Source organism: Camelus bactrianus, chromosome 5, assembly GCF_048773025.1.
Source record: "Camelus bactrianus isolate YW-2024 breed Bactrian camel chromosome 5, ASM4877302v1, whole genome shotgun sequence".
NCBI lineage: Eukaryota > Metazoa > Chordata > Mammalia > Artiodactyla > Camelidae > Camelus > Camelus bactrianus.
Window position 1 is genome coordinate 75,326,027 of NC_133543.1, and position 27,183 is coordinate 75,353,209.

The 27,183-nt window shown below is 38.8% G+C and overlaps 1 protein-coding gene across 4 annotated transcripts in view; it reads right to left on the reverse strand.

Moving 5' to 3' along the window:
• Positions 1-27,183, reverse strand: part of PARD3B (par-3 family cell polarity regulator beta) — a 944,975-nt gene that overhangs the window by 438,073 nt on the left and 479,719 nt on the right. For all 4 annotated transcript variants that reach the window (XM_074364121.1, XM_074364119.1, XM_074364120.1 and 1 more), the window contains exons 6-10: positions 25,831-25,917; positions 20,030-20,155; positions 17,475-17,833; positions 14,911-15,050; positions 13,652-13,780 (exon numbers count right to left, since the gene is read on the reverse strand). In XM_074364121.1, coding sequence (XP_074220222.1) covers positions 13,652-13,780; positions 14,911-15,050; positions 17,475-17,833; positions 20,030-20,155; positions 25,831-25,917 — 841 coding nt within the window. The remainder of the gene's footprint in view (positions 1-13,651; positions 13,781-14,910; positions 15,051-17,474; positions 17,834-20,029; positions 20,156-25,830; positions 25,918-27,183) is intronic.

Below are 27,183 nucleotides of genomic sequence, written 5' to 3' on the forward strand. Positions count from 1 at the left end.
ATTTTTTATGTTAACCCATCACAGGTCCATTTTTACTTGCTGATACTCGAAAAAGAAAGGCTCATCTAAGCATAATGAGTGAATGAATCTTTTCAGTCAAGCATTTTTCTGACGGTACAGACCTACACTTATTATACTTGATGAAATCATAATAAGGAAAAATACTTCGTGTATTATATGTATGTTTGTATATATACATGTGTGTGTGTGTGTATATGTATATACACTTGAGATATATCTCAAGTGCAAAAATTATTTTAACCTCAAAAGAACTTTTACGGTGGTAAAATGAAGTCAAAGACTCTTTAGTTTCCAAACACTCAGACTTTGTGTCTAAGCATGTAAGCCACCTCTTCCTTCTCTGATTTTGTCAGTGGGAAAGCAATTTGCTCTGCTCTCAGTTCCCATTTTCTGTCTTTTTCCCATTCTTAAGATCCTCATCACTTTCTGTTTTTATAATTATTTGCTGGTGTGTCTGTCTTAACTCTAACATTGTGATCTCATCAAAGACAGGAATTATGTTTAATTCAATTTTGAATCCAGTTTAGCACCCAATATAATGCATATGTATAAAAATATTTGTTACAGGATGATTCCATAAATTATCCTGTTGACACTCCCCTACCATAATGCCTTTCTTGAAATAATGCCATTAAAAGGCCAAAAAAAAGTGACAGTTATGTCTTGCATGTTATCTATAAAAGCATAGTTTTAGCACTTCTAAACTTTCTAACACATTTGTTAGATGAAATTGAAGTTAATTAATTAAATGTTACAAGGAGCTTCTCTTTTATGGATGTGATTCTCTCTACCTAAAAATCATTCTCTCCCTTCTTCCCACATTGACCCCCACTGGCAAACTCTTACATACCCATCAAAGCCCATCTCGACTGTCCCCTTGTCTCTGTGGCTGGGCCCTCACCTGGGTCTCTATTCATAATTAAATTATAACACTAATCACATTATATAATGGCTATTTGTTATACAAATCTTTAAGGACTTCAAGGGCAACGAGGACCACTCCACTTGTATTTATGCCGCTAGCACTATCCCAATGCACACCCGAGAGTAACTGTATAGTAAATATTTAAAGAGCACTGCTGACAAGTGCTGTAGCAGTTAGTTCTCCCATTGTAGCTCAAATGGGCCACATTTTCATTAATATTAAAAATTAGTTTAAAAACTGCTAATTAAGTTCCCAAACGTTGCAATATAGACTGTCATCACCACCGTCACCATCATCAAATGGGAGTTTGGGATATCAGGTAGTGTATCTGGGATACCTCCACCGACAGAGCAATTCCTCTTTCTCATTTCGGTAACAGTGCTAAGCTTACTCATGACCTGTATGTACTTTGATGCCTATGAAGGGCTGAGCTCTGCAAGAAAATAGCTTGCAAATGTTTCTAAGAACTCACATTTATTTTGGCTCATCTGATCACCATATCCGCTCTTGAGTTTTGATATGGGGTGGAGTAAACCTGTCACTCACTTCTACTTTATTATGACAGCTGGTACTATTTGGCAACTACCCTGTTCAAATTAACCCTAAAAAAGCAATTTTTCACTTTTAAAACTAAAATTCACTTACTGAGCGAATTCATTTGTTCTAAATAAAACTGAAAAGCAAATAAACTAAAAGTTGCTTTGAGAATTTTTTTAAAACTAAATTCAGCATTATGTGTAACACTTAATACAACACTCGATATATTTGCTATCTCCCTGCCTTTGTCCTTTCAAATCCATTGCCTATTGGGCATGGATAATCCAGAATATTTTTTATACTATATCTGACCTGAAAGAAGACTCAAAGTCATCATTCAAATATGTTAATGACTAGCAAAACAGACACCCGACCGATTATTTTCCTGTTAAGCAGTTCTTGATCCCAGACTTTGTCTCTGTGAATGCAGAGTTCATCTCATTGTTTTAGCCACGTCAAAAGCAGGGCATTGGCTAAAGAAATACGTGTGATTTATAAAGATGGCCATATTTCAGCGATATGTCTAGTTTTTAATGGGGACCGTATGTTCAGATGCCTCAACTTATTTTTTCTGTTACGTTGTAGAATGAAAACCTAACCTACTAAAACAGCTGAGAGACATGATCAAAGAATCAAAAAAAATTTTATAATTACGAGTAAGTGCAAAACATTTACTAACAACTCAACTCAATAGATATATATCAATGTTAACCATTGTTTGGCATCAGACTCTGTACTCTGCCCAGATCTCTAACTTCTAACAAAAGTATCTCTTCTTGTAGAAAATTCAGCTGCACCTTCCTAAGAAACTTTAATAATGTTCTAAGAACACTGTGCATGAACAAAAACTGACTTTTCCCCTCTTTGCATTCTATTAGGATGACCTCCCACTTTCTCTTAAAGAGAAACAGATTTGGGAACTTGGAAAAAAATGGAATGGTCCGCCTTTCACTTTCTTCACTCTGGTCTATGGTAATTGATGTCCACTCAATAGCACGCTCAATCATCTATCTCCCCCGGGACAGTACTTTCAATTAAACCTTTTACTTCATCCCGGAGTGCCTGTTCTCATTGACCTCGGCACTTTTCGTCTGTGGACGGATGATAATCTGGTGCACATCTCCTCCAGGCAGAATGGCCTTCCAAGTCCTTATTGTTCTCATACCAGAAGAGAAGTGAAAAACAAAATTAGCTCCTGCAGAAGGCAGGAAGGAAACTGCATTTGTTTCACACAGCAAGAGGCCTTTCGCTACCTGCCCAATGGCCTTGACCACCACCCTGCCTTGGCCTCGCAATGTGCCGGCTGCCCTTGGCTGGCTGCTCCTGTCTGATAAGATGTGCCAAGTCCCTTGAGAGCTACTGAGAGCTGAGGGTGAGAGGCAACGCAATCTTCGGGTTACATGTTCAAAGGTTTGTGAAGGAAGTAAGGCATTTATATGTCATCGGTATTCTTTTCTGCAAGAAACCCTACAGGTTAAAGAGGAACCTCTGAACTTCTATCTGACTGCAAAGACTGGGCTTTTAAAAAATAAGCTTCTGACTTGTTTGTGGGTATTTTGTTTCATACTTTCTTTCCGACTAGGATGCACGTGATTTGCTTCCTATTTCAGTCGTACACAAATTATAGTGGCATGTTATTAACTTAGCCACCATGAAAAATTACACATATATATAATTTTTTACAATCGTACTCAGTTTTGCAGCTGAAGACAAGGCTCGATCTAGTGCATTTCTAACTCTTTACAATACGGGGAATAAGTCACTGTTATGTATGTCCTGGGACGTGAACAAGTTCAACAGCCTTCATCTTTGTTTAATTTTCTTGCATGCCTACATAGCACATAAAATCATCAAGTTAATAATTACATTAATATTTATTTCTATAATGTATTTACCACCTGTCTAGTACCCAAGAGGATTGAGGTGGCTTGCATTAATAATTACATTGAAAATATCTGCCAAGTTTTCAACAAGTTGCGAGTGTTGACACAGTCATATTTTTCCAACAGAAGAATACAGAACACAGAGATTTTTTTTATTGCATTAAGGATGGCCAAAACATTAATGAATAATGTTTGTGATTCATTTTCTTCTCTTTATGTGTAATCGAAGTAAGCTTTAAATAAACTGTGACTGCGGATCCAGATAAGGCAATTTCTAGTTAGAAAATAGGTTGTATGCTCTAAGTTTGTTTGTAAACTTGGTTCCCACAGCTTGAATTTTTTTTTTTCCCTCAAAAGAAATACTGGTAAATTCTGCCGAGGTTGGTTTCAACTAGCCAACCTACTTTGTTCATTTCTCAGTATCTCCAAAACGTAACAGTATACAGTAATTTCCATTCTAGTGCATAGGCAATACTTCAGAATGTTCTATGGGAAAATACAGCTGAATTTCCAATTTAGGAGAGAAAGAACACATTTCCTTCTGAGCTGGCTGGGGGAGTGAGTCTCCTATGGCACCCACAGCTGTGGGAGAGCCCTGGAAGAAGGCCTCCGTCTGTGTCTGCTAACTGCTGTGTCAACAAGCACCGCAACGGCAGGGAGTCGAAAAGGTGGCCAGGAGAAAGATATCTGTTGGCAATTTGTTAGCTCTACGTTTACTTAGGAGAAGGCATCCTTTAGGTCAAATGTTCCCAAGGCATTCTGAACTGTGGAACAAGCAAACAGAGGCAGGCTCCTGCTGCCCATTTATATACACAGATCATTCACAATCAGGCGCTAGCTGTACAGAGCATCATGCCAGAACTTGATGCACCGCAATTCGGAGAATTTTCCAGTAGGAAGAGATCTAAGTGACCATTTAGTTCAGTCTCCTCATTTTATAGATAATCAAAGTCTTCTCCTTATTTGCTGTCAAATGACCTCTTCTTTTGATAATTTAATTTTAGTACTTACTAGTTCCTCACGCTCTACACAACCCAACTCTCACTCCCCAGTCTAGGTCGTGGGTGTGTGTCTACTGTAGAAGAGTAAACCTCTACATGGGGTGAGAGAAAGAAAGGAAAAGCACATCCCTCATCTGGGGAGGGATGTATCCAGAATAGGGGCAGGATTTTTTTTTAATATTTTGGCTTAATTATCTTTTTCTTTAAATTGAAGTATAGTTGATTTACAATGCTGTGTTAGTTTCCTGGTGTACAGCATACTGATTCATTTATATATATATATATATATTCCTTTTTATATTCTTTTTCATTACAGGTTATTACAAGCTACTGAATATAGTTCCCTGTGCTATATAGTAGGACCTTGTTATTTATCTATTTTATATATAAAGTTTATATCGGCTAATCCCAAATAACTAATTTAAATTGGGACAGGAATTTATGCTTAGCAAGAGTGTCGCTGTTAAAATGTTGCTAAGCAACAAAGCAGGGAAAGGGAGATGACTTATCTACTCCTGTATTAAATAGATGGAATATTAGGAGGCGAGAGGAGCCCTTGTGAGTCAGGTTGCAAGTCTGTAGTTCACCTGCAGGGTACTAAGGCCAGAGGCACCAATGTTTACATAATAAAGACTAGCAAAGGGAGGCTTTGCTGTTCTGCAGGATGATAAACTTCTCTATTCTACCACCATCTTTATCTACCACCTGGCATTTTAATGCAATTTAATGTAATGTACTATTACCTTCCTCTTCATCTCTACTTGGCATTTTAACGTAATGGAGAAATAAAAATATTCTAAAACTATTGCAAGATACCATACTGAGTGTTATTTGCTTCCAGAAAGGCCGGATGATAGGTCAGAGCAGAAAGAAAAGGAAGGAGTAAGGAAGAGAAGAGAAAGAGGAAATGTAAGAAAACTAAAACAGCATTTTAAGTTGTGAAACAATCCTTCCTTTGGTCCTAAGCCTCTAAGAAATGCAAAGAATTAATTGCGGAAAGACCTGGTGATAAAAGTCTTTCATATAACTCCGTAAGTGGCCAGGAAGCATAATTGAACTCGTTTATAATTGAATATCCTGCCATCGGGGTAGATTTAAAGAAGGGTAAACTTAGAGAGACATAACAATATTGAATGTTCCTTTGTCTTTTTCACATTTGTGATAAAACATTTGTTTTTTAGAGAGAGAACTCAGACCATGGTGGGGCTTTCTTTAGCAATGGGAATTGAATAGTGGGCAATTTGTGCTTGGGCATCTTAATTTAAATAATTATAGTATCTTAAAGAAAAGTGCATCTTAACTCCTTCAATGTTTTATTATATCTGACAAGTTCAGTAAAAGGGCACCTATCTACTGTTGTATTATGCGTCATATGTTATGCACACTCATTAAAAATAATGAGAACATATTTAAAAGTCATTGCCCAGAGAATCTTTGGGGACGGGGCCTGGGAAGAGGTAAGTGGCAACAGATTGTTATTTAAGTGTCTATCTCTGTTTTATCAGCTCTTAGGAGAAAAAAAAAAAAGTAACAATCTTAAGCTGATATCCTTTAATGATAAAGATCACACATTTTCTTGAAAAACAGGCAGATGAAACACGTTCAGACCTCTCAGTGTATGTTCAAAATGAAACGGACTCTTGCGGCAGTTTCACATGTGTGGTATTTACTTTGATAACAGCTGGAAAAGTAAACCGCAATCAATTAAGGCAGTACATTTTCTCCCCTTAATCTTTAAATACCCTTTACAAAACGAACGCATTTCCTTATCTTACACCAAATGTACCTTAACAAGTGTACTGATCACAGGCAGTGTGGTAATTAGGCAAATCAAGGTCACCCCCTGAGCTTGGTAACCACCTTCTTATCCAGCTGCTCCCTACCAACAGCTGGCATGAATTACTGGTAACATTTGGCTAACTGGATAATAAGAATATCGTCTGTGGTGGGTCACAGTCTTCCTTTCTCTGAGCTGTTTAAACATGTATTTTCAGAAGGCGCCTCTCGTTTCTAGCCTCCAGAAGCCTGATCGTGGCCGCAGTAGCCACTCATAAGACATATGTCTTGTGCCATGAGAGTCTGGCCAGGTCTCATAGCTCCTCATACTTCACTTTGCACTACTATATAATGAGGCTCCAGGCCTCTGCAATGTCATGAGAGCTTCTTTTCAGCATAGACCACTCCTCTTGCCACCACCTTCCAGTCTCCAACAAAACCAGCCTTGTGATAAAAGCCATTAAGTATTTTCACTCTGACACCTGGAAGCCATACAGCCAGGCAAAATGGCCAGCACTTCCTCCATCTGTTTGCATAACGCTGAACCAGAGCATTTATCATCATCTATTTTATCAAGACTAGATTTTGCTGACAAGGGTTCAGTAAAATTCTTTTAGGTATGAGCACTTCCTAGAGAGTAGCAAATGACTATTAATCCCTGTGCCTTGTGGGTTATCGAACGCATTTTAAAAACTGGCAGAGATGAAGGAGCTAGTCTCTTAGTACACAGCACAAGTGAGAAGTCGGATGCTTATTGGGGAGAGGGAAGTCTTCCTTTAAAAACATTTCTGATTTTGACAAACGATGTCAATGTTGGTAAGGGACAACATCTCCGTGCCTCACTTTCCCCATCTTTAAAATGAGACGAATGGGAACAGCTTAGCATACTTGCTTTGTGAGCGTCTCTGAGGCTCACTTTCTTAGGAGCTCTGCAAACTCTGAATCCAACACAGCAGAATGGGGATGGTAGAGTGTGGTCCCTGCATGGACCACTGGAGCATACCTTACCTGCAGCATTCCAAAGGGGAAGGGAAGGAGAAGTTAGGTATAACCTCGAACAAATACTAGTAATCCGATCTTCTAAGCATCCCTAAGAGCGCCTCCCTTTGGTATGCGTTTAAATCTCTAAGTTACAAGGTGGCACGCAACAAATTTGGAGCACAATCAAATTGAGTGTGAAAATTTTAAAGCACAATCGAGTTGGGCCTGAAAAAGTCAAGTACAATTGAGTTTGCCTAAATGAATCAGGTGTAATTGAGTTGAGTAACTGGATTGCACTCCGCACTGGCCCTTGGCCAAAAGGAGGGGCACATGGCCAAAGAGCCACAGCTCAACTGGGCTTGAAATTTTCACAGGATACATTTCACACAACAAGAAATTGTTTGCAGAAGAGAAAGGTGAAGTTGAAAATTGGGTTATTGAAGCTAGTCAGTTACATTCACTAACTTATCCCATAGGCCTTATACTCTTTGTAACTAAACCACGACTTTAATGGTTCTGAAATTTGAGGAAGCATCAGAACTATCTGGAGGGCTTGTTAAAACACTTCTTTGAGCCCCACCTCTAGAGTTTCTGATTTTTTAGGTCTGGAGGGAGCCTGAGAATTTGCATGTTTAACAAGTTCCCAGGTGATGCTACACTGTTGGTCTGAGACCACACTTGGAGAATCTATAAAATATAGCAATGCATTTTAGTTCCTGCATAATTATTTAAATTGGAAAACATAACTCTTGTACTTTGGTTTAGGTAGAAAAATCATCCTGAAATCATCCTTCAATTTCTGCTACTTATCCACAAATAACCACTATAATATTCATTCTTCCCTAAGTACCTTGCTTAATTAAGCATAGAATCATTTGAATCAAACAGCCAAAGGGAATAAAATAATATATCAGCTAAACGAGGTTCACGGAAGATTTCAAACTAATATTTTTGCATGATTCATGATGTTAAATAATTTGACATTTGAAGGTGTGAATTCTTCACTTAGGAAGAAGAGAATAAACCGGGAAGGGGTTGGGGCCACGTGTCATTTGCCTTAGCAAAGGCAGTCACAGGGACTGGTAAACATGGCAGCGTTGGAATATCGCATGCTCAGCAACTCTTAAGGGAGCCTCCACATGGGTGTGCATCATTTTCTTTTTTTTCTTTTTTCTCTCAGCAAAAGCCATGTTCCTGAGAGAAGATTAGCATGACAAACATGGCTAACTTTGGGACCTCAATCACACCAGGCAGGGGCGACTTGCTCGCTTGAAATATAGTTAATCCCCCTTGCAGAGGCTGGCGCTTAATAGCGGGCAAACTTGGCAGGTAGAAATTATAAATACATTTGAAATTTTCTCAGCTTGTTTTACCCACCAGGGGTGGCTGTGATTTTCTGGATAATTTAAAGATAAGGCAGCAGGTCAGAACATGAAACATTAAAGAGGTTAACAGTGAAATGGCAGAAGGTTTCTTTTCCCCCAGTAAATGGAAGAAGACATCCACATACATGTACATGGACACGCACACACATGGCACACACGAGGCTCAGTGCATCGTTCTCTGAAGCTCTTAAAGTAAAGGCACGGAGGAAATAGAAAACTCTCAGTTTTTCAGAATCTTTTCTAAATGGAAAGATAACTCATATGACACTTTGCACAGGAAAAAAAGAATTTCAGGTACCAGGGATGGAAAAGAATTTGCAGACCGTGTCTTTTACAGAACAGACCAAACAAACCACCAAATAAGTAGCATGGTTTTCGTTTCAAGTGCAGGTGCAGACACAGCAGTTTCACCTTCTGATTCTATTACTGACAGTAATCTCAAAGCCCCTTTTGCAAAAATGTTCCTTATGTGAACACCTCTTTAATAAACTCTCACTCAGTAAGGTGATGAGAACGTCAAAGGATCTTCCAGACTGGGATTCTGGAAAGATTACCTTTGAAGCACAGTTCTTTTGGTGAAGATACTAGAAAGAGCTAAATAGTTACAATGTTCTTACATCAATTCCTCTCATTTGATTTTCAACCCAGCTGGCCACAGATGGAAGGACGGCTGGCTAAATGTGCCATTACAATGGTGATACTAACTAGTCGCTCAGGAAGGAAGACACGGAGCAGCAAATGTAAGAATTCAGCACAGTTCTCTTCTGTGGCAAGTCAGGAGAAATGACCAGGAAATGGATGCTGAGGCCTTTGGAATGACAGAGGGTCACATCCGAGGGACCATCCTATATTGGGACTTCCTGGGGAACTGCTGACCACATGCTCCCTTGGCTGTGAGCCGTAAGGAGCTAATGATAACAAGGAAGTGAGGAAGATTTAACTGTCAGAAAACAGGCAGAGCGGCGCTGTGAAGAGGGTGCAGAGCTCGTGAAATAGCACAGTGTAACAAAAGGGAGAGGACAGCATCTCAGAACAGGAAACCAATAAACACAGTTTGTTTTCTTCAAAGGAGATAGAACAGGACAAAAGCAGGAAGTGCTGTCCTTCCTTCATCCTGCCAGATTTTCAATGGAAAGTCAAGTGTGAGCATCCATCACGATACGGGAGAAGAGACCCAAATGATACCACCTTCAATTTTTCGAAAGTAAAACACAAAGATGAATCACATTGCACACTCTTCCCCATCCCATGCTTTAAAACAGTCCAGTGCCACACTCTGAATAGTTCCCATGGAAAGAGTCCGTGCACACCAAACATGACCTCTCCTTAAACTTCCTGCATGGTTCTTGCTATTTAGGATTCAAGACAGGTATTTGGGCTGGAAAAATAATGTATTTCGTATTCCTCCAAAACTAAGACTCTAGGTCTACATTACTTTAGTGCTTGTAAGCCTCAAAGGTTCCTACTTTGCGTGGTTACAAAGAATATTCCACTTATTTGGATAGTTAGAAATAAAATATTTTTTAAAGACACTATTTGGCAGAAAATTCTTAGAGAATGGATACTAACTACAGGCCCTCCAGATTTTGTGTAAAATGAAAAATGATGAGAACAAACAATTTATTGTCACTCATAATCTCACAGTTGCATAATTTATTTAATGTGCTCCTTGGTGGGCTTGGCCTATGATGTCACTTTCTGGGATAGAAATCCAATTTTACTAAATTATATTTAATGAGAGTGAAATAATACATACAGGCTGCCTGGCTTGAAAATTTATTTGTAATTCAGTACTTTGCATACCAGAACACATTTTAAAATGATGGAAAAGAAGACAATTAATGTTCAAAATAGTGTTTAGTCCCAGGTAAGCCTGCAGAAATCTATTTATCCCATAATATCAATAAAATATAGTACTGTGTTTCTAATACTACAGAAGTGGTAATGTTCTAGAAGAAATAACTACAGCTAACGTGTATTGAAGACTTACAACTGATCAGAAGCAACACTAAGAGCTTTGCAATCTAATGACATCCTCATTAGAGATTATCGTCTTTTAATCCTCACCGCAATCTAATGATACAGATGAGGAGACTGAGCCCCAGAATGATTGTGTGACCTGCTCTGGATCACACAGTAGGTGGTGAGGACAGAAGCTGAGCTCCAGAGATGATACTAAGTGTTAGGAAAGCTGGGCATCTAGTTCCTGCTCACTGTGCATCCACAGGCAGGTTACTCAACAGCCCTGAGCCTCTGTTTTCTCAACTGCAAAAGTGGAGTTGGACTCACTGATTCTTTCAGGTCCCTTTAGTCCCCAAATTCTCTTATTCCATTTACTAACTTCTAGATGTAATTGTTTTTGATTGAAAATGCATTCAGAGTTTCAAACTGGAGTAAGACCAGCATTCCCCTCCCTCTTACCAGGGGTGGGATGGGGGTGGGTGGGAGTGGAGAGCTTGTAGGAAGAAGTAATTAGCTGCGCAGTTGGAAATTCTAGAGGACATATGGAAAACGGGTATAAGTAACTATTAGATGGGGAATGAGGGACTCCTGAGGGTTTGAGTTCCTAGCTGCAGCTCTGTCCTTGGGTTCTTTTGCATGCCTGGGGGCTGCCTGGAGTATTTCTCTTTCTATGCAGGGTTTTATTCCTCCCAGAACCACAGATCAACAGAATACACCAAAACTTCTTTCCTAGTTCTCCTGTCCCTGGGACAAGTACACAGTCCTCCCGAGGTCTTCTAAGAGTTTTTATCACCGGCAAATAATTAAACATGAAGTGTAAGGGCTTCCTGCTATCCATCCATGGTGTTCCCTTTTGTATTGTTTCTTATCGCTTTGACCCTTGCAGAGAAAGACCACGGTCTTCGGATAAATAAGATTGAAGGAAAGAATCTATCTGAATTTAGAGGAAAAAAATCTAGACTTCAAGTTTTGACAGCATTCTCTTTAGGAAGAGTAAGGAGCTTCAGTGAGGAGATGAGGCAGAAATTCAAGATTCTGCTTTCCAAAGTGGCTGGGGATGGAAGAATTAAGTAGAGGAAAGGAGGAAGAGAGTGTATCTTCCTTTCCCTATTTTGCCACAGGTCTTCTCAAAGCATACAACAGGGCAAGAGGAAAATGGCTACGATGATGGGAACGAGGAGGAGGAATCAAAAGGAAACTCTTTGCTACAGAAACACGGAGGGAAGGAGCCTGTATATTCTCTATATGGGAGAGGTTGTTATATATATTCTATGTGTACAATATAGAATATTCCATATATAATACAAATATATAGAATATATAGACCTCTTACATATAAAACATGAAGAATATATAGACCTCTCTTACATATAAAATATACAATGCCACGGCAGAGTTGTGTATTCCATATGTAAGAGAGAGGCGCCTCTCTCTCTCTCTCCCTCCCTCTCTCTCTCTCTCTCTCCCTCTCCCTCTCCCTCTCCCTCTCCCTCTCTCCCTCTCCCTCTCCCTCTCCCTCTCCCTCTCCCTCTCCCTCTCCCTCTCCCTCTCCCTCTCTCTCTCTCTCTATATATATATATATATTTATAAGAGAGGTGATTCAGGAAAGCTCTATATTCAAACATGAATATAAACACATGTAACAAAGGCGGAATCTTAGAGGTTATCTAGTCTTATCACTTTATCAATGGGAGAACTGTTTCCAGAGCTTCTCTGGCAGGTGGCGAGGCAGATTCTGTTTCAGTATGCTAACTAGCCTATTTCCTTCTTGGACAGCTCCGACAGTTAGAAAGTTCTTGTAACATCATCACTTCCAAGTATTTGTTTTGGTACAGGCTCACATAGGGCAGGAAATTAGTCTTAATTATTTTTGTATCCCCAGAACCTCCGACTTAGTGCACAACACATGTTCAGTAACTTGTTCCTTGAATTAATACATAAACAAATTAATGGATATAAATTATTTGAAGAAACAGATTAAAATGTACTTTTTAATCCATACAATAACTCTTTATGTATTTGATAGCAATTATCACGTGTCCTAAACTTTCTCTTTTTCAAGTCAACTACACTAAATGTTATCAACTAACTTGTCACTGTTCTGATGCTCTAACTCTGGGAACGTATCATATTACCCGTATGTGCCTTTGTCATTTCTTACAAAGATTCAAAGGAAATAAAAAACAAAGGGTAATTAAAAGTCCTCTTATCACATCTGTTCCTCCATGATTGACCATTAAAATCCTCTGGATCTCCCCAAAGCCTTTTTAAGAAATATTTCAATAATAAAATGATATGTTCACTGTTAAAAAATGAAAAAATGAAAACCTGTCATAATTCCAACAACTTGAGTGCATCTCCTTCCAGCAATTTTTTAGATTTTAATGTAATTTGATCATACTGTATATATCATTTTATACCCAACTTTTTACTAACAATATACTATGAACCTTCTCTCATTATTAATTCCTCACAGAGGCCATTTTAAGTAGTTACTATATTTCATTGGAAAGTTATCCAGTTATTTATTTAACCAATACCTTCTGGTTGTACAGTGCCCAATATATCACTACAATAAATAGGACTTTAGAAAAAAAAATCAATGGGACAAGAAATTTTTCCACATCTTTGATAATCAGTTTAGGACAAATTATGCAAAATGTAGCTACTAGGTCAAATGGTATACATTTTTAATAAGACTTTAGAGATTCTCTTTCTTGAGATGCCTTTCCCAGCCTTCAAGACTAGGTTAAATTCCCTTGCTATGTATTACTATAGCACTCTATCACCGTTTTAAATAGTTGGTTACATTTTAATTTCCCTTTAGACTGCAAACTTCACTAAGGTAGAACTATGAACACTTCTGCTGGTTGTGTTTTGCATAGGGCTTAACCCACAGCACATACTCAGTGTGTATTTTATTTAGCTGAATATTGTTAAATTGCTTCCTTCAAAGGTGCTTGAATTTGTACACCTGAAGCACTGTTTGCAAATAACCATCTCACTGCATCAACATTCTAAAACAGGGATGCCCCAAATGGGGCAGAACACTCTCAGTGTGATTCAGTTTTTGCTAGAAATGGAGCCTATGACTTAGAACTCATTTCTCAGCTATTCTGAAGTCACTGAGTATATGAAGTTTCGTACCGGAACGTCAGTAAGACTGTGATCGGAACATACCAGCTCTCGGGGCAGAAAAGTTCCTTCTTGGCGGGCGATGACCAGCGAGGCGGTCTCTCCCTGCTTGGTGCTCCTCAGCATGGCCACGAGCTCTTCCTGAGTCCGTCCAGTGACATCTCTGCCATTCACCTAATGCATGCAATCATATGAGTGGCCACAGTTAACAACACTTGCCACCTCCTTCCACCCTGGATGGCTTGTGAAAGCAAGCAGCAAATGGGCTCCCATGATCAGTGAAGCTCTGGCAAGATGAAAACTGAATACATGAGCCCAAACCAACCTTGTTTATAACACCAGCAATATACTAACCATCGCTACTATGGTGCTGGGCAACCTCAGACATTCAGTAACGAGCATCAGCAGTTTTTCCTAAGACATCATATTGCTATGAAGGGGAACTCGGACTGACAGATACCAGAGAATGTTTCCTTAAGTAGGAGGGAAACAGATTTCAGATGCTTAACTGGTATCATTGTCTGCCTAATACAAAAAGCAGAAATGGACTGTTACCACATGGCAAATTCCTGCAGAAATAAGAGTATTCATTATAATTCAACAGTGTTCTCCATGTTAGAAAATTATAGTCCACAAGTCACTACAGATTATTGGAGATTCTAATTTGGGGCTACATTAGTCATTTGGTGCATTTTCTTTCTGATCTAGAACTACATAAAAAGCTATATAGTGTTGCTTCCACTCCATGAGAAAGTTAAATGGAACCAACCAGATTCAATGAAAATGATTTCCTGAATGATAAATTTGACAATATTTATTTAGCCAAGAAGATGATACTATCAAACAAAAATAAATGGAAACAAAACAAAACAAAATAAAACAAAACAAAACTCTTGCTTTAGGTATCCCAAATACTTCTCTACAGGCACAGATCAACCCGAGACAGGTTGGTCCACCCTTGGAAGAGTTTAAAGAAACTGTGACCAGGGTTTGGGTGTGACTTTCAAATTCTTGGCCTTAAATGAATATATGATGAACTCTTGGAGTTGACCCAAATTCCCCAGGGACCCTAAGAGGCAGATGTAAGAAAGGAGATATGGAAAACTTTGCAATGCTATTTGGGCCTGTATCACTGTTCTTATTGGAGACTTACAAACAGGCTATCCATTAACTAGCTTTCTGATTAAAGTCCTTATCTTGTCTGCAAGTACAGTTTTCAATATATTGTGTTCAAAATTGACTATATGTTTATGTACTTAAACACCAAGACGTATTTTACTGAAGATATTCATTCTGATTCTTACCTCTAAGATTCTGTCCCCGGATTGCAGGCGGCCATCTTTTATTGCTGCGCCCTTTGGTAAGATGTTTTTTACAAAAATGGGACCAGGACCATGTATGGAAGAATCTCTGGTAACCACAGTGAAACCAAGTCCTTCAGGGCCTAGTGTATAAGGCCAGGAAAATACACAATCACCGTAAGCAGCAGTTAATATTATATTCCATCTTACAGCAAAATCTACCTAATTTACACTAATGCACGAGAAGTGAAATATTGGCATTCCAGAAATTATTTTAAATATGCTTCAGTTTTTCCTGTTTCAAATACAGATTCAGTTCCTCATAGGCCATGATGGTATCGCAGTGAATTTAGGGCCAATCTAGATGTGTTACTACTTTCATTTATGAAGGTCTTGGAAGAAACGCCACATGTTATCCGTTTACCCAGGAGATCGATTTCTCAGTAAACCAACACCTGACTTCACACCCTCCAGAGAAGCAAATGCCGTCTGACGTGGCAGGCTTTCCATCAGCTGCCAACCCGGCGCTCCTTGTGTACCCGTGTCACCCTTCCTTATTCGGTGCATTCCACTGTCCCATCACTCACTCTGGCTGCTCCTGTCTCATTCTACATCTCCATCTCTCTTCAAGTGTATTTTTTTTTTAACCTCTATCTAAAAGTATGGTTAGATTTCTCCACCTTAGCGCATCCTTACTTCAACCCTACTGCTCCTTCAATCTCCCATCACCAATGACCCCCCCGTAATCCGACTGCCCCTTCCATCTCCCATCACCAATGACCTCCCCATAACCACATCCAATAATTTTTCCTATTCTAATCTTCCCCCTCTAGCTTTGACACTTCTCACCAACCATTTTCTTGAAATTAACCACCCCTCTTGTTTTTCATATCTTCAGTTTCTGATTATTTTCCTGCCTCTCTGTTTACATCATATTTGTTGCTGTTTCTCTTACCTACTATTCTCCTATGTAAACACAAATGATCCCCAAGGACCAGTCCTCGAACAATCTGTCTCTAGGCTTTGGCCAGCTCCTGGCTGTAACTACCATCTCCCTGTGGATGACACCTAAGTCTCTTGGATTGGCACTAATTTCTTTGGTGTCAACTTCCTGGATATCACCAAGCATATACTTTCACCAGCATTTTATACTTCACTCTGAACCTCCATCTCCAACTCAGATCCAGGCTTTTTCTACTTAAAATCCTAATTTTTCTAGTAATGGCATCTCCATTGTACAGGCCACCCTGGCTGAAAACCTCAGCAGTAGCTTTAATTCCTCTCTCTTCCCTCCCACATCCAGTCAGCTATTTAGGCATACATATTACATTCAGACAGATTCAGGGCACCCTTCACTGATCCCTTGTTGTTCACCTTCTTCTTTAGTGTATCTTTGTGCTGTCAGATTTATCTTCCCAAAACATAGCTGTTATGTAATATTCTTTATTCTTGCATTCAAGGCTTTCTGATGAATTTTTAAGGTCACATTTTTTGTCTGGTTTATCTATCCTCAAACCACTTAACCTCACGCCTTATACATAGCTGCATAATTTGTATGAAAAGCACAATGGATACATTTCTATAAAAAAAATCTAATTGCTAAGCACACAGGAGTACTTTTGCCTCCTAGTCAGTACATTTTCTTCCCAGTACAGAATTCTTATGGGGGGACACAATTTTGACCAGAGGACTTTTCAGAATAATCTCTCTTAGTTAAAGGTACATGCTATTTGCTTTAGATGTATGTTACTACGTATTCTAAAACTACCTTGTGATCACTAAATTTTCTATTAATTTAGACAAGAATCCATGAAACCTTGGATTCTTTAAATTAGAGTCTTGAAAAATCACACCGGATTGCAGAAGGTTGCACTGGGAGAAGCGATCATCAAGAGACATTACAAAATAAACAAAAGCACGGAAGTACGTGAATGCTTATGTGTGTATGTGCAGTACTGCATAAATATGTATGAACATGCATGATCTAGTCTTATCGATCTGGGCTTGAAATGAAAAGTTGAAAACAGTGAAGAAAGAAAAGGTTATACATGCATTTGAAATTATGTATATTTGAAAAATTGTTTGCAATGTTAAACTAGTGAAATTAATAATTACCACATATTTGCTGAGGAATAACTTTTTGCTAATACAGAAGTATCTTAGAGAACCAGAAATAATAAATTGGCTTTTTGGACTTGGACTAAAGAATTCTTCAAACATCACTCATCTTGCTTGAAACAGGGACAACTGAATTTTAGTGCCTATTTAGTATTAAGTTGTGACACAATATGGCTGTTTCTATCAAGTTTGAAATAGTTCTTTCTACTTCCCAGTATGTCTTCCTAATTTTCTTGTTTCAAATAACCCACTCTCCAGAAAAAAAAAAAAAAAAAGAGTAAGAAAGTACTACAATTTCCAGAAATTTGGTACCAAAGTATACACTTAAATCTATTCTTTGATTCAATTAAATGAAGGGAGAATTAACAAAATTAGCCTTAATGCATTTCTCTTAACCAGTGTGACATGTTACAATAATAGAATGCGATTAGGCATAATTTAATAATTACCTTTCTTTAGGTCAATCTTAATTTTCTTTGCATTTTTCTTGCTGCCGAACCCCATGAGAGGGGAGAGTGAGGGAGAGGGGGGCTTTCTACTTAGTCTTGGTAGTGGGGGGCTCTTGCTTTGTTGCAGGGAAGCCGATGTATCTTCCTCAAGACCGCTTGTTCCTGCGAGATTTACTGTCTTTATTCCCGATTTTCCATGGACAGGAGGCGGCACCTTTGTTCTCAAAACGACATCGTTGTTACCAAAAATGTTAAGAGGTCCAATGACAGATTTTTCATACTGCTCACGGTTTTGAGGTGGAAGCACATGCAGGAGCACCCTTGGGGATTTCATCGCCTGACGGAAGACATCTTGAGCCCTTGAAAGACAGTGGATGGATAATGATGCCGCCTTCAAGCATGCCGTCTAAAGCACCCCAGCATCGTGGCTGGGGAAGCAGCACAGCAGCATAAGCAGAGAGGATGCTCACCACTATTACTAGCAGCAAGACTTCTCTAATTAAGTACTAGGTACCGCTTACCACCCGCCCATTAGGTGCCACCACACTGGGCTACAAGTGCATTAGCAACGTGCATGATTCTCTCATTTAATCTTATTTAACAACCATGTTAGGTAAGTATAATTCATTCTCATTTTGGAAAATGAAAAAATTGAGACTCAAAGAGCTTGAGTAAGTTACCCAACAACCCACAGCTTTCAAGCATTTCTAAATCTGAAAATCAACCCAGATGTGTTTACCAAAGTAAATATAAAAGCAAGCTTTAACTTTAAGATGGAAAAAAAAAATCATTTCATACTCTTGATCAGATTATCAATTAGTTTCCTTTTAGGACTTTATTCTAAAGCACAGGTCTTTTCTAACATGGGCTGTGTTCTAGAAGTTTAATATTGACACAATGCTCCTCATGGAGACATGTGGGAGGTGTGTTGATTGTGTCAAGCATCATAGTGGATTGTCAATCCAATATGCACCACCCCACCCCATATTCTACTAAAGAGTACCTATACTTTTTTACTGTTTCGTCCTAGCACTTTATGTTTTCCTTCAAATTCCTTGCTACTTTTTCTCTCCTTCTTCCTTACGCCTCCTTAAGCCTTAGGACTAGAGAAAACTAGGCAAGATAGGGCAGCCTATCTCGCCAATGGGATGTAAGTGAGGGGGTTAGAGGGAAGCTGGCTCGTCTGGGAAGCAGTAATTTTTGTTCTACTGTTCCTCCTTCCTATTTCTTGAAATTCAGAAGTGATGGAGGGCAACCCAGCAGCCATCTTGTGACCATGACACAACTTAAAGATAGCAGCCACATAATTAATACAGCGAAGCAGAAAAACAGAAGAGGCCTGACTCGCTGCTGATGGTGGACCTGCCATACCAACTCTGGACTGCCATCTCCACACTTACTTGTCCTTAGAAAGAATAAATGTTGTTGAAGCTACCTTTATTTCAGGCAGAGCAGCCACACCAAATAATATTCAATCTCAATTCCAACAGCTCTCTGAGCTCCCCGTCACCTTACTGAAGAGTTTACATTGTTAGGGGAGGAGGGAGAAGACGTCACACAGACAGCCCAACTCCTCTGCTCAGTTCCTTGACCAGGAGTCAATTTCTACTCCATACTGAATTTTTATGAGCCTCAACTTCTACCTGTAAAATATCAGGGTAACCATGTCTGCCCTGCACTCCTATTAAGTCCTTGTAAAAAAAGCACAGTGTTATATAAAGATAATATCATAACTGATAACTGATAATTTTGCCAATTATTATTTTCACTAACAGACTCTTAAGGTTTCATTTTCTTCCACATGTATGCAGCTAGTGCCCAATGCCCCTCCACCCACAGGCACTCAATCACTCACCCCCCGCCCCCCCAACACAACACACAATATTGGAGACTAATGGTCACAGAGAAGATATATTAAGAGTTGTTTCAAGCAGACACAAGAGAGGCTGGCGGTCATTACTAAAGAGTATTCATCTTTATCCCCTTGTTCCGCTGCAATGCCAATCTACATTTAAAAAAAGCATATATATGCCAACTGCTGCAGACTCTAATTCTTAGGTATAAGAACCTATTCCTGTAACATTTTCACATGCAGAGAAATGATTTCTTGAAGGAGAGTATTTTAATTTTTTCCCTTTGTTTCTACTATTCAGTGAGTCTTCACAGACATCTCTCACAGATATTTAGCTTAAGGAAGACGGCTGACACCAAGGAAGTTAATTAATAAGCTGAACTAACAGTCTGTGAAAAGAGTCATTAAATACCAGTCTAACTGACCCGTATCCCAAGAAAAACAAGCCCATCTCTTGGTGCCCCAGAAAGACAACCAGGCAGAAGGCTTGCTCTGTCTGCGGTCTGCCATTCTCGGGCTGTCAGGGACATGTGCAGGCCACCTTTGAGGATGCTCAATCATAGGATGCATGTGAAAATGGATGTTTTGGGGTCAAAGGGAATTGACCACAAGTTCTACCCTACATTTTTATCATCATGAGCTCAGTAATGATTATAAGCATTCCAGGAATCACAAAGTAAATAAAATAAGGAAAAATGCTTACTGAGCAAAGGTTTTGTCTACGAGGTCCACGTTGTTGATTTTTACAATACATTCATTTTCGTGAAACAGCCCCTCCCGCTTGGACCTGCTGTTTTCTTCGATGCCGCGGATGAAGAGCCCAAGAATCCTACATGCAAAATTCAGGTCAAAACAGAATTAGTGAATCATAATACGTGACTTGATTCTCCACTTGCAACTGTTCAGAAATAAGTGTTGATTTCTACTTCTGAAAGAAATTATGTTTTATATTCTGGCTACTGTTTGTTATTTAAATCCTTAGTTAAAAAGAAACAAAAAACAAAAAAAAAATCAAAAAATCACACATACACATATGAATCACTAAAAAGAAGAAGCTCTTCAAGACAAATAGACCCAAACACCATCCCAGAGCACACTGAGCTACAGTTCTATTTCCCATGCTTGTAGAAAGCTTAGAAAAAGCTAGTGGAGTTCACTGGCGCTCAGGACACGGGGGACTCGTGGTTTGGAGAGGGCATCACACAAGGGCCGACTGTGTAATAGTTAAGTCTGAGGTGCCAAGGGAGCAACACGATGTTTGATAATGGGAGAGGGTTAGGTATACATGATAATGTTTTGCAGTCTTCCTGCCCAGATCAATAGTCTGCGTTTTAAGAAGTAAACATCTAGCACAGATCGTATCACTCAGTTTAGAAGGAAATTCAGTCCCATTTGTTAGTGCCACTGAATCAAGTGTGTATAGAGGGTTTTTTCAATGTGCCCCAGATGGAGGAGTATGAGGCAAGCCTGTGGGACCAGGACAACGGTCAGCATAGGCTTCGAGTATAGTAAAAATTGTAAAAAAAAAAAAATAATAATAATAATAATAATAAAATAAAATAAACACACAAACAAACAAACAAAAAACCCTGGAGATATCAATAAGCCTAGAGTGTTCATTGGAGGTTTTGGAAGGAAGGTGGGATGTAAACTAGAACAGAAGAATGAGCTGGATTTGGACAGAAGGAGAGAAAATACACAGGGAGGCGCGAAAACCCGGCGGGTTCATGTAAGGAGCAGGGCTGGAGCTCACACTGGCTGGGGAGGCCAGTGCCACAAGCAGGGGCCTGGAATACCAGCTGATGGACTTGACTGATGAGGCTGGAGTGGTATCCGTGCCACTCGCTGCTTCTGAGCGAGGCAGTGACAGTGTGAAGACAGGGCTTTGGGAAGAGTCGTCTGAAATTTTAACCAGAAAGTGTCTGGGTTCTGAGAAGATACCTGCAGGTTCTTGGTGCTTCATGGCTGTGGCTTAGAGTCAAGAGGGGAGGGGGCTGGAGAAAAAGAAAAGGTGAAAGAAAACTACAGCAATACAAATAAAGAATTAAAGTGTGTGTGTGTGTGTGTGTATAGTTTCGTGTGCCTGTTACATACTGGTAGTATCTGAACTAAAACCTAGAAGAAATCAAACTCGTGTATATTTTAGCCATTTCTCACTTGCGGGATTTCCCTGTTCTTTGTGGCATGTCAGGGTCCCACTGTCTCAGAAGACAGACAGACAGATACATCCTCCAAGAGGAGTCTGCTGGATGTGGAGAAACTGCCTGCGCCCCTTCCCTCGCCCTCGTTTCCCTACTTTGTCATCCTCTTTCCCACAGGGGCCTTAGGAGCTATGACACAGTCCCCTTGCACTAAGTCCCAAATCCAAATAAAACATGAGCACATTTGATGCGTGAATACTAGGATCAGCCATGGAAGAAGGGCAGTCTCTGATGAAGGTGGAGGAGAAAACTGTCTTCCTGTTTGGAGGTGCCACAGAGTGGGGCTTCTGCCTCCAGGGCCTCAGTGAATCTAAAGAGCCCAGGTCACCTCAAGATGGCTGGAGGAGAGTCACACGCAGGGCCACTTAGATCTCCACTTCAGAAAAGTGAAATGGACACCGTCCGCTGATGAAGGAGAGAGGAGTGAACGGTCACGCCACCTACTGTAGGGAAGGCTCCGGGTCGGAGGGCGAGCGTGCGGTGATGCTTCGTTTCCTAGTTCTAGTAGGTTAGTAAGTTAATCATATTTTGTGTGGAAGAGAAAGCTACTATTTTCAGATAAAGGATCTGAGATTTATATTGGTATTTTTAAGCAATTAATCCCAGCTTAATCTCGTAACATAATATTAAAAATTGAGCTACCTGACGTGTCAAAAAGAGGAAAAACGAATACAACAACACAGCGTTTCTCTCCTAAATTAAACAACTCTCTAATAGTTCACATTTTTGGATTTTTGTTATGGTGGATTCACAACAACATGATCCATTAGGAAGCTCACATGTGGTTATAAACTAGTTTATGTAAGCGATATTTTTTTAACAAGCATTCAAGTCTTCCTTTAATTTAATTCAGTACATCATCAGTCATGTAATGTTACTCCCTAGGATTTAATTTCACATTTTGGGAGATGAATTAATTCTTTCAGGCCACTGGGTTGCAATTTAGCTGGCATATTACAGCTGGAGTATGCTATGTGAACCTCACTGATCTAAATAACCTAACTTTCCATGAAAAATTTATTGACAGAATAAGCCCAACTATAAAACCCATGTGTCAGAGGTAATTTTGGTAAAATGTAAAACTGACTGATTTTATTAGTTCGGTCCCTGGCAACAAATCCCTCCTGCCTTCTTTAGTCTAAGGAAGGGATGGATTCCCTCCAATTTGATTTCATCCCCCAGCATGGAAAGTCTCAGAAAAGAGTTCCTCTTTACCTTCTTTGTCTTAACTGAGAGGGCTATGGGAGCTGTCTTGTTTGGGACCAAGACCCTCAGGATTTAAGAATTAATGCCATCGAGGAGTTGTAGGCTGAGACGAACCAGTTCATTTGCATTAATAAGCAGTGATAATGGAGGCTGAAGTCCACAGCCCTGTGATTAAGAGGGGTAACGATTGCTTCTTGCTCTTCTAATACTCATTTAGTCACAAACCTACCCTCTGCTTGCTATCTCCTCTCTTCCCACTGTTATCACCGGAGTGTTAACACTGTATCACTTCCCACCTTAGCCACTTGCTTGCTTAGCATCACTACCTAAACATCTCCTCTCCTCACATCACCTGTCACTCTTCACTCAGTCCTGCCTTCTGCCTCGTATTCAGCTGTCTTTACTATGAAACAGGTATATTATGCTATCTTTATTTGCTAAAAAAAAAAATTAGATTTCACACTTTTAATTCTAAAACAAAGCTACGTTGACTTTTTTGAAAAAAAATGAAATTAAGTCACTTTTAACTTTCAGGGACTCTGATTTTTTTTCTTTTTTGCATTTTTGCTTTTCTTGTGCAAGCCAACGTTCCTCCATACAAGTAGCATTCTGCACCCTAATAAATCCATTGAGGTCTTATCCAGTACAGCAGCCACCGTGTGGTACTCAGGGTGTTCTAACTTTGATTAGAGAGCTCATTCTACAAACAGGCGTGGCTCTATTTTTCTTAAAGAAGAAAAAAAAAATCAAAAAGAAATTGAAGGCAAAGCCCATTACAGTAGTCTTAGTAAATAATTAAATGTAAATTCTAATTTTAAATAATGACATAAGCCAATAAATGGAAGGAAATTAAGAACTAAGTATACTACTATGACCCTAACTCCCCCACCCGCACCCCCTGCGCTCACACGGTGAGACCACATGGCCTGAGGAAGTCAGACACTTGTCTGACACGCTCTATATGCAGTTGCTTCTAGACACATGGGTTGAGTTAAGTGTGCTGTTTCAGCCTGTACTCATTACTTCTTAACTTTTATTGGCTCATGTCTCAACTTCCATACTATTTTTTTAATTAAATTTCCTTTCTATAATACTGGTGGATAGCAAAAAAAAAAAAAAAATTATGCAACTATTTCATCAAGTTACTGAACAGCTGACCATGAACTTATAAAAGTGCACTTCTGAACCAGGCTTTTCTGTTTTAGCCAAAGTAGGAATAATTCTAATACTTCACACATTCATCTGCTGTGTGTTTTACAAGGGGCTTTCATATTTTTAATGTCATTTAATCTCCATAACCTTGATGTGAAGTAGGTTTTCACAAGAGGCAAGTTTAGGGGACTTGCTCAAGCTTATACAAAAGGGAACACAGATTCAAATCCAACTGCTCCAAATCCAAGTCCAATACTCTTTCTCCTCTCCTGCAAGGCTTATGCTAGAAATCAGAACAGGAAGGAGCAGGGAGAAAATCAATACATTCTAGTGTGTTTTCCTCATTTAAAGTGGGAGAAGGTGATTTCTGGTCCACAAGGTCAACTTGTTCTCCCAACTATTGAAAATGAAGTGTGGTGACTGTCACATTGTATATTTCTTCATGTTTTGAAAATTGGGATGATCTTGTGTTCTATTCCGGCTTCATTAAGCTAAAGGGCCTGGTAATTTAACCACTCTGGTATTTCACAAAGCTCTATCAGCCCACTTCTGCCAAAAGCCATTAGAATTTCTCATGACAACTGGGTAAATAGTCTCCCTGTCTATCAAAAACAACCTCAGCTTGTCCTGTGCCATAACCCGTAACATTTATAAACACACTTATTAACACATACAGGAAATGAGACAATAAGAGCCACTAGCTTTGCAGTTCATTTCTTTTTAGGGGACATGCATTCCAGCAAGAGCTTGGCATCAGATGTTATTTGCTAAAAAAGGTGATGACTTTGCAATTACAGGTAGCAGATGGCTACCTGCTGAAAATGATGCCAACCAAAATATCATGACTAAATCTGCTCTTTCTGTTGTATGGCAGACTGAATTGAATAAATACTCAGAATAAGTAAATTAATACTATATAACCTTTGGGAGAATTTTTGTTCTAGAAAGAGCAATGCAGTGAGGGCATGTGGCTTTTGTGTGACCTTGAGAAAATCAACAGACTTTTCTGGCCTTTGATTCCCTAAGCTAAAATCAGTGTTTTGTCCTTCCAGTGATACATTCAAGAAAATAAATTTAGCAAATTAATTACAGTCATGTCATATGGGTGAGAAACTAATTTTCTTTAAGTTTCTGATCGCCTTTTTCAGTATTAGTCTAGAGCTAAAGGCAGTCATCCTATTGAAAAGTAACCTAATGTCTAGTACTAGTTCTGTAAGGTTGTTACACTAATACTAATATTAACTCTCAGGCACACACTTTAATTCCCATCAGTAAAGTAAGTTTTACGTCCAGTTAGGTAGACAGGAATTTCAAGAAATGGTGACACAATCTACATTACCGTTTACCCGAGTAGATTTAGAAACATAATGGCCCTAAAATTTCAAAAGGTGTGGTAAATTATGCTTAATTGATTACATTTTGGAACAAAATAATTACCATAATGGCATTTTGCTACTATAGCTAAAATCATCAAAACATATTTAGCTTCTCCTGTAACTACTTATAATGTTAGAATATTTATTATTCTAAGTTATATACACCTGAACATTATCAAGAAATACCAGTTTGGGATTACTATATTTCACTTGTTTAAGTACATGTCTGAACATTAAAAAATTCAGTTGCTATATATATCTAACAATATATGTTCAAGTCTTTCCCCGGGTTTCTGTTTACTACATGTCACTGATAAGAATACTTTAAGAAAGTACTTCTTAGTTAATTATAAATGCAGAAACCATGATTTTTTTTCTTTTCCATCATATCCTAGAAGTAAGTGATTTTAGTTTTGTTTCTAATACGTAAGTGGCCAATAGAAGTATATCTTGAGGTATTCATCTAAATAATAAAGATGTATACTGAATCTTCTGAAAATGTTTGGGAAAATGAGCTCAAGTCAAGTTTTTCATTAGTATGAGCTTCTGATGTAAGGAAAACATCTTACCTTCCACTCAGAGATGAAAAGAAGGGCACTACGTGTATTCCCAAGGGGCCTCCTTCCCCAGATAGTTCCACTGTTCTTGTCATATCACTGGGGCAGAAAAAAAAAATAAGAGTACAGATGAGTCTCTGCTGAAACAGAAACAAAACAAAAAGCCAGATGTGGCACAGTAAAAACACCAAACAAAAAAGTTTAGGATTATAACAACTACTGCAAATTCGACAGCAGAGATGAAATCAAAGGGGTATGTGATTTGCTGGTATGTCACAGAAGATCCAGGAAATAAAATGTTTAAAAGACTATCTGATTTCTTATTTTTTCTCCTAGAAGAGGAACAAATGGAAATGACTACCTACAAAAATAACTTCCTACTTAACTTAATCTGCATAAATCAACATATTTAAAAACGATGTACACAAAATGAAATTTCTCCCCATTGAGATACACTTGAAAATTACTGTATAGATGGCAAAATACATGGAGTTAAGCATATCTATGCTTAAGCATAAAGTAGCATTTATACCCCAGAACAGAGGAAAAAAAATGAAATAAAATACGTATTTATTAGAAAAAGCACAGAATTACATTTTAAACAACTGTGAAGCCACAGTTGGTGGTACATATGGGCATGCTCAAAGCATTATAAATCAAAACTCAAACTTTCCTTTCAATGAGGCATCAGTTGTATTCAGTGGAACAATTCCAAATTTTCACCTATTTTTTTTTTCAGAGGTAAAAAAGAAGTTGCAAAGCTTGGAGAAAATATATTACAGAAAGAAATAGAAAGCCTGACCTGCCTAACCTACTCCAGATTAAGGAAAGGATGAGCTAGAAACATTAATGGATAGTGTGTATGACTGAAATATATAAGGCATTGGGAGCTCTGGAGTAATAGAAAGTAAAACTAACAAGTTTTTATAAAGATGAAAAATAATAACCATGAACAATTATTGGCTCCTTTAATCCTGGAGAGAGAAAATAAAATTGCCAGAGGAAAAATGATAAAGTTGAAGCAAACATCCCTATTACGGAAATTGTAGGCAGGTCTCTCTTGTTTTCTATTTACATGAAAATGACCTGAAACTAGATGTCAAATTAAGAGCTACAGCTGCTACCAATGCCTCTCTGCTCCAAATTGAAAATGGGGAAATTGTGGCTCCTTGCTGTAAAGTTGAGAACAGCATTAAGAAAACAAGATGCCTGATGAATTCACTCCGCATGAAGTATTCCCTAAATTATCAGCAATCTAAAATAAATACATTAAATATATTCTCATCAGTGGACTAGGCTTATTTTTAATGTGTTTTCATTGCAAACCTATTATCATTAAGAACTGCAAAAAAGAGCATGTCAGTT